General features: G+C 37.3%; 2 protein-coding genes across 3 annotated transcripts; one reads left to right on the top strand and one right to left on the bottom strand.

Annotated features, from left to right (window-relative positions):
- Positions 1-960: 960 nt before the first annotated feature.
- Positions 961-1503, top strand: LOC142179327 (uncharacterized). The gene has a single exon (XM_075249017.1). It carries the CDS (start codon positions 961-963, stop codon positions 1501-1503), a length of 543 nt encoding a protein of 180 aa, XP_075105118.1.
- A 2920-nt stretch (positions 1504-4423) lies between these two features.
- Positions 4424-7397, bottom strand: LOC107808814 (uncharacterized). Of its 2 annotated transcripts, none has more exons than XM_075250584.1 (5): positions 7137-7397; positions 5586-5684; positions 5390-5498; positions 5120-5311; positions 4424-4777 (listed from the first exon to the last, which is right to left on the bottom strand). In XM_075250584.1, the coding sequence occupies exons 1-5, from the start codon at positions 7319-7321 to the stop codon at positions 4670-4672; spliced, it is 693 nt and encodes a 230-aa protein (XP_075106685.1). In that variant the 5' UTR covers positions 7322-7397; the 3' UTR covers positions 4424-4669. The 2 variants fall into 2 exon arrangements, with proteins under 2 accessions (XP_075106685.1, XP_075106686.1); XM_075250585.1 differs by having other exon boundaries at positions 5236-5311.
- Between the last annotated feature and the right edge of the window lie 1046 nt (positions 7398-8443).

The raw sequence follows: 8443 nt of genomic DNA, 5'->3' as shown, positions 1-8443 counted from the left end.
ATGACTCGCTGAGTAGAATTGGTAGAACATTGAGGAGTTCCTATATATGTTGATGCTTGTACCACTAAGGTTGAACGTATATCATATCCTAGAATTTTGGTCGAGATGGATGTTACTAGACCTCTCCCAAGACAGATCATGGTGGAAGATCCAAACGGAAGGGAATCCGAACTAGAAGTTTGGTATAATTGGATGCCTATGTATTGTAATAAATGCTTGCAACTAGGACATGTGTGCCAGGAACCACAGAAAGAAGCTCTGCCAAAACAAAAGGGGAAAAACCAGAAGCCTCAACAATTCTGGAAGAGAATAGGGCATGAGGAAGGGGGATCAGGGCATACAAAGGGATGTTATTCCACAAACTCAAATACAAGATGAGAAGCAGAAGGAAATTAAAAATGTACAGCCACAGAACTTTTCAAAAAGTCCAAAAATGAATACAGATGGTGAAGGTTGGAAGATGGTTAAGAACAAGTCTGTGTCAAAGGGCTCAAGAAATGTGGAAAAGAACATAGGGGTGAGCACATCAAATGGTTTCAATACCCTTGATCCCTCAAGTTCTCAGGTGCCTGTACAAGTAAGCTTGGGGCCTAGCAGTATGAATAGGTGTGAATTGATGCAGGAGACAGATGATCCTTTTATACCAAGATGAATATAGTATCATGGAATGTTAGAGGCTTGAATAAAGTCTATAAACAAAGAAAAATAAAGCAGTATCTTAGAGACAATAAAGTAGTTTTGATAGCAATAATTGAGCACGAGGTGAAACAACCTATGGCAGGGAAAACTATCCAAAAAATCTCTAGGAATTGAAAGTGGACAGATAATTATGTGGCTAGTAACAGAGGGAGAATATGGATCTTGTGGGATCTTGGAGTACTGGACTTTACCATTCATAGTTGTTCTGAATAGTTAATCACTGGGAAGACTATCATACACCAAAGTCATAAAGAATTCTAGATGACAGCAATATATGATTTGCATACCATTGAACATAGAAAGGCCATGTGGGAAAAGTTGGAACAGTTGCATAATGAGCTACAAGGACCTTGGATTGTTATGGGAGACTACAATGCCATTCAAAGTTTTGAAGATAGGTATAATGATAACCATGTTATGGAGGCAGAAACTAGAGACTTCTCTGAATTTCTAGAGAACGCAGGAATGACAGAACTTAAAACAGTTGGCAGAGAATTTACGTGGACAAACAGTCATATATATAGCAGAATAGACAAAGCTTTAGTTAATGCTAGATGGATGATGAATATGACACAGTTAGAGGTGGTGTTGCAGGATCCTTTCTTCTCTGATCATACCCCTATTTGTGTTTGCTTTGAACATGATCACCAACCTATGCCTAAACCATTCAAGTTATTCAATAACCTAGCTGAGCATAAGGAGTTCCAAAGGCTAGTCAAAGAAACCTGGGAAGTTAACATGCAGATCCCTGCTATGCAAAGAATTTGGATGAAGTTAAAGAGGCTGAAAAAAGGACTGGGCTAGTTAAATGTTTAGGAGTATAGTAGAATTCCTGAAAAGATCCAAGTTATTCGAGAGAAACTACAACAAGTACAATTGGAAATGAAAATTCCTAATCACTCGGAGGGATTGAAGAGCAGTGAAAAAGACCTGAAAGAGAAGCTGGAGAAGTGGATTATGGTAGAGGAAAGTATACTCAAGCAGAAGTCCAGAATTCAGTGGCTAAAGCTTGGTGATTCAAATTTTGCTTTCTTCCATGCTAGTATCAAGAATAGAAATGCCCAAAAGAAAATCACTAGGCTGCTCACTCAGACAGGGATGCATACCCAAAATCAAGAGGAGGTGCAACAGGAAATCATTTAATTCTACAAACAGCTTCTAGGATCAGCAGCAGAGAAAATTTCAACTATTGATCCTAAAGTAATGAAGAGGGGGAATGTGTTGGCAATAGATCAGCAATTGAAGTTAATAGCTCATGTGACTAAGGAACGGATGTACCAGGCTCTCCAAAGTCTAGAATATTCCAAAGCTCCAGGGTGTGATGGATATAATGTTGTATCTTTTAAGAAGACATGGGAAATTATAAGTGATGAATTAGTTGAGGCAGTCCAAGAGTTTTTCAGAACAGCTGAGGTTTACAAGCCAATTAATTGCACCACAGTGACTTTGATACCAAAAGTGCAAAATCCATCCAGAATAGCTGAGTTCAGACCAATATCCTGTTGCACCACTATATATAAGATCATTCCAAACTCATCACTAGCAGACTACAAGAGGTAATGGATTATCTAGTAGATGATAGTCAGTCAGCATTTGTTCCTGGAAGGGTAATATCAAATAATATTATACTAAATCATGAACTAGTTAAAGGGTATAACAGGAAGTCTATCTCTCCAAGATGCTGTATGAAGATTGATGTGAGGAAGGCATATGATTCTGTGGAGTGGTGTTTTCTAGAACAGATTTTAATTCAACTGAATTTCCCAGAGATCTTCATTCACTCGGTCATAAGTGTGTCACTACAGTATCCTATTCCATTTTCATTAATGGGAATCCTATGAAGCCATTCCCAGCAAAGAAAGGACTCAGACAGGGTGACCCTATGCCCCCTTTCCTATTTGTACTAGCCATGGAATATTTCACAAGAGTTCTAAAGGGGCTGAATGAGAATGAGTTCAGGTTCCATCCAAAGTGTGCAAAGTTGAACATAGTATAACTTGGTTTTGCAGATGACCTTCTACTGTTTTGTAGAGGTGATATGGCTTCTATGAAAGTTTTGTATACATGTTTTCAGATGTTCTCAAGAGTGTCAGGTCTGGAGGCAAATGTGGAAAAAAGCAATGTTTACTTTTGGTGGAGTTAACTAGCAATTACAACTTGATATACTTGACCACCTAGGTTTCTTAAAAGGAGAACTTCCTATAAGATACTTAGGGGTGCCTCTTAGCACAAAAAGACTGTCCTCGGCTCAATGTAAACCCCTAATGATAAGATAATAGGCAGGGTTACAAGATGAACATCTAAGCTACTGTCTTATGCAGGGAGACTTCAGCTAATCAAGAGTGTCCTCTTTTCAATCCAAACATTCTGGTCTCAAATATTTACCTTACCAAAGAAGCTGATTCAATTGGTCGAAAGTGTATGCAAAAGATTCTTATGGACATGAGGAGTAGATAATTCAAAAAGGACACTAATTGCGTGGGATAAAATCTGTATTCCAATAGTTGCAGGGGGGCTAAATATCATGGATATTCAAGCTTGGAACAAGGTTGTTATATGCAAACTACTTTGGAATGTTTGTACCAAAAAGGATAAGCTATGGGTGAAGTGGATACATTGCTACTATGGGAGAAGAACCACATTATGGATGAGTCAACCTAAGCAAGCATCTTGGATTGTACAGAAGATCTTAAAAGCAGCAAAATGCCTGGAAGAAGTGGGACTACAAGAGAGGGAATTCATACTGATAAGGAACTTTTCTATTTGAAGAATGTACAGGAAGATTCGAGGTGAGTTCCCTAAATGTTCTTGGAGAAGACTGATATGTGACAACTACGAGGCTCCTAGATGGGTTTATACTGTATCTAAACTTACAAGGGAGATTTCAAACAAGGGATAGAATAGCTAAATGGAGTCAGATTGAAGACTTGACATGCCCACTGTGTGCAAGAGAACCAGAAACAGCTGAGCATCTATTCTTTAAATGTGAAATGACATCACAAATGTGGGAGAGATTATTAGAATGGCAGGGAATCAAAAAGAGAGCTCTGAGCATCTATTCTTTAAATGTGAAATGACATCACAAATGTGGGAGAGATTATTAGAATGGCAGGGAATAAAAAAGAGAGCTCAAGGATGGTCTGAAGAAGTTCAATGGGCAGAGGTTCATGCAAAAGGACAGTCAGCAATGGCCAATATGTACAGACTATGCATGGCAGCGCGTGTCTACCATATATGGATGGAAAGGAATTTAAGGATATTTCAAGGCAAGTCCAGGACAAAGGAGATCATTTTACGATTGATACCACAGGAAGTCCATAGTCAAGAAAATCTGCATAGAAGCTAACTAGGAAGTTGCAAGCTATGAAGTGGTACCCTAGAGATTGAGGATAGCCTAAGTTGTTTTCATTCTTGTACTCAATGATAGAGTCTGATGAGTATAGGACTTGGGGCATGATGTCCAAGTTCCTAGTAAAACAAGTGCTGTAATGTTATATTTGGTTTGTGAAATAAAAATTTACTTACCAAAAAAAAAATATTACAAGCATCCTGAAATGATTAGAACCTTAATTAAACCCGGTTGCCTTTGTCAGTTAAACAAATCTTATTGATCCATCATCCGACCAAGAAAATATTTCGCACATAAAATGGAAAGGCACAGATGGAAGTGTAAGAAAATAAAAATCGTTGATGCTCAAGAAGCATGGAAACCACAAACAGGAAAGGGCAAAAAACAAAACTTAGGTATTTAAGTAACCCAGTACAAAATTCTCATAAAAGTGAAAATCTTAGCTTAGAGATCTGCCGAAGACTAACATCTCAGTCTAATTACCTGCTTGGATGTTGTTACAAAGTGTAAAAGTTAAAACTGGTAAATAAACTGATGCTTGACTAACGAGGAACACAAGATAAATCCTGAAGGTTCCAATGGATTCTTGCCGGAATAATGACCAAGACATCTAATTTGTATTCAGCGTTTCTTTTTGCTTGCGGACTTTGAAGGGCTCGCGATCAGGTAGACAAATAGAACCACGATTGAGATCACAGAAACCAAGGAGCCATATTTTGCCATCAGCCTCTGTAAACAAGGGAAGATAAAAATGAGGAAATATTTCCACAAAGCGCATCATACTCATAGAAAAACCATACTGCTTTATGAAGAAGGCAACACGTGGGACATGTAAGATACAGAAATTCTAAATTTAACAACACGTCTAACTTAGGGGTGCTCTCAGAGAGATGTCAAATAGGATAAGTTATCAATGCATGTAGTTCTCATTCTCTCTAAATCAGATATGCTTTTTCTATATCAGATAATGATTGATAACCTAGAAACTTGTTGAATTCTCCACTTTCTGTACGTAATCTTATGTAACAGTAAGCATTATCAAATCTAACACTATACAGGAAGATGTCATACCTTTGCCTGTGAATATTCACCAAGAATTTTGGACAATCCATGCAAAAAAAAGGAAATTGTCTTAGCAAATACAATAAACAGAATATATGTGCTGTAGTTTGTAATAGTGTTCAAGCTTACCCAGTCGAACTTCTTCTCCGGAGGCCTATCAGCTAGTATGTCAAGTGGGAGGATTGGAGTTGAGTATGCCTCCTAAAACGAAAACATTATAGATCAATGTCGTCCATATCAAGCATACTAAGTAGAACCATACAAGCAAGAATGTGAAACCTGTAGAGCAGCCTTTGTGGGAATGCGGAATGTTATAACCGCTGGTGCACCATAAAATACTGTTTTTTTCGTAGCCTCCAACTCAAAGGAATGGGAGAGAGCGGCCCCACTGACATCAAACAGGTAAACCTTTATGAGAAAGAGATAAGATATAGAAATCAAATTGTTAGATGTCACCAATAATATGAGGACTCACGCGTCCAGCCTTTCCCATGACATGGATGTGTTACCAGCGACGATGGTAAATACATCTTGAGACCAGTTGTCATCATAAAGACTCACATCATATGCCGTCCTGAACAAAAAAAGCTTTTTCATGTCAAAGGCACATCATTGGTAAATGATTATACAGATAGCATATGACAGAAATCTAGAGGTAGATCTCTGGGAACAATTTAGAATGAAGTTGGTTGCACAAGAAAGGATAAAAAGAATCATGCAAGTCATTTCTAAAAAGCTTGTGAATTCTTAGATTCCTTAACTTTTCACCAAATTGAAGCCAAGGGAATTAGTCTATCCCACAGACGGTTCAGGAATGAGCACAAGGTTTGAATCATGCTGATGTACCGAGAGATTGCTAACAATGTGAAAAGAAAGTAAGAACACCGTATTATTCAAAAGGAAAATACTATTTTGACCAAAAACAATCCTCAGCAATCCTCTGGATGGTTGAATCATGTTGAACATTGTACACAATAATTTTAGAGTCCAAACTATCAGCCTCCTATTATCAATCAAAGCCTGGAACTATAACGTTTAACCCTCCATTTAATTCATCTAGGTGTTAGTTTATCAAGCATTATAAAGTTTACTCAACTGTTACCTGTTGGTGACAAGTCAGTGGCATCAGACAAGAATTCCAATCCCAAGCGTTAAGAAGGATCTTACTACAACCATAGATGATAGATAAACAACTATTCTAAACTGCAAATATTAGATGATAATAGACACAAAACTAAAGATGAAAGCTAATGTAAAGTGTGTTTATATCTTTTACTCTTTCTATCCCTGGTGATATACAAGTATAATGTTTAATTACTGAGGATGGGAGGTAAAGTCGAAAAGGGATTCCAATCTCTTCATTTGTAGTTTATTTGCTCATATTCCACGGATGCTTCACCTTCAAGAAGCAATAGAAAATCTTTCCGTATCAAAAAATAAATAAAGGGAAAACAATAAAAGATCTAATAGGGATTTCAATAAGAAAGGAATCTGATTTCCTGATCTGAAATTGCGATTCTCAATTAGGTAACAAGGATAGAAAAAGAGAAAAAAAACAAGTAAGAAAGAAGATAAACTGATTACATTTAGTAACCCAACAAAACAATCAGATCGAGAGAATTCGCATTCCTATTTGGAAATGAGACAAAAGAAGACTGAGATTACACTAGCATGCATCATATAAAAATTTTCCTTACCAATTGAGCAAACTATTGTTGTACTTATTTATTAGCTTTGACTCCATAAATACGCCTCTTACTATTATAATCAATGCTAATTACTCTGGATTATCTATCTAATCCTTTTCCAATTATGGAAACAGTATACCAGCTCAGATTAAAAAAAATCATGCATAACATAACTATTTACCCAACCAACGCGCGGATCCTAACAACAGAATCTTCAAGGAAAGCAATTAATAGACATGCATATTTATTTAGCAAATAATCGATGAAAAAGCTAAAAAGAGGGAGTACAGGATCTGATTTTTAAAAAAAAAAAAGGGGGAGAGGGACGGAAGACATACGCAGATCCTTGATTGTAGATGTCGATGGAGACGGAGAGACGTTCGACGCCGGATTTGAGGCGAGTAAGAGCCGCCTTCTTGTGTGCGACGATGAATGGCCCGTCGGAGCCGGCGGCGATGGTCCACGAGAAACATAATACAGCTAAGACCGTAGCTAAAAGGAACTTCCTCGTCCAATCCGCCATGTTTACAATCAGCTGCAGATTCAGATTCAGATACAAATGATAAAAAAGAGTCTTCAGCTGAGGGTCTTTGCATTTGGCATCGGAGATGGGCCACATGTCCGTATTTCATTGGTCTAGTCGCTCCCGATGACGCTGCTCTAAACTGGACTGGGCCTACACTGACATGGGTTAATTAGCAATGATGGATTAGGCCCAATTTTCAAGCCAGCCTTGTATTGAATTCGGGTTCCTACAAATAGCCCCTTTTTACATTGCTCTTTAAGGTGCAGCCACTTTTTGCAAAGCTTTGCAAGGGGCGGCCACTTTTACAAAATCAGCCCCAAGGACTGTAATTGGACTCCATTCAGAATCGATTCAGGTCTGGAGCCTTTTTAATAGAAAAAAGGAATTAGCTAGAATGATCATTTTGGGGGTCAGTAATGAGTTTTTAGCCACTATTTAAAATGTAATGAGAAAAAAAATACTCTTTTTTGACATTAAATAATATTTCGACAAAAATACCCCTAACTAGAACATAGGAAAAAAAAATCATACAATGACTATTGAAATTTGGAGATTTCTCAGTAACAAGTACTGGAGTTTGCTCTCAATGATTACAACTTCATACGGTAACCATGGAATATGGCTTTCACCGAAGGCAAAACTTATGGTATTGTAAAACACGAAAACAAAAATCAAATATCATCACAATAATTCTTGGAGTTTGAATTTTAAAATGTTCATAGTCCTTTGTGTAATTTTCCATGTTTCAGCTCAAATATTTTTCTGCAAAAAAATAGCTAAATGCTAATACCCTTTAATATACTGGCTAAACTCTAATAACAACTTGTTTCTGATTTCTTCACTAGTCCCTTGAGTAAGAACTTGGCTTAATTGCTGGTTGATGTCCCTACAAACAATCAAAAGATGAAATATCGTGTCATTAAAGGCTTGTGATGGCATGTTGGGACCTATTTAAATTAGTTTAATCATTGTAACAACTTATTTACTATTTTTTCTAGATTATAAACTCATACTACTTATTAAGAACAATGGAAAGGCCAAAACAATGTAAAACACAAACAAAATACGTGGAAGTGAGGTTTGACTCACAAGTCATCCCAAAGAGAGAGAGTTTCAAGT

Source organism: Nicotiana tabacum, chromosome 3 (genome assembly GCF_000715075.1).
Source record: "Nicotiana tabacum cultivar K326 chromosome 3, ASM71507v2, whole genome shotgun sequence".
In the NCBI taxonomy this organism is placed as follows: Eukaryota; Viridiplantae; Streptophyta; class Magnoliopsida; order Solanales; family Solanaceae; genus Nicotiana; species Nicotiana tabacum.
The sequence above is the reverse complement of the archived record's forward strand: the minus strand, read 5'-3'. Positions and strand labels throughout refer to the sequence as shown.

Coding starts and splice junctions, on each gene's coding strand:
- LOC142179327 (XM_075249017.1), top strand. CDS start 961: ATGACAGCAATATATGATTTGCATACCATTGAACATAGAAAGGCCATG.
- LOC107808814 (XM_075250584.1), bottom strand. CDS start 7,321: ATGGCGGATTGGACGAGGAAGTTCCTTTTAGCTACGGTCTTAGCTGTA. Junction 5,685..7,136: donor ATCTACAATCAAGGATCTGC/GTATGTCTTCCG, acceptor TTTTTTGTTCAG/GACGGCATATGATGTGAGTC. Junction 5,499..5,585: donor TCATGGGAAAGGCTGGACGC/GTGAGTCCTCAT, acceptor GTTTGATGTCAG/TGGGGCCGCTCTCTCCCATT.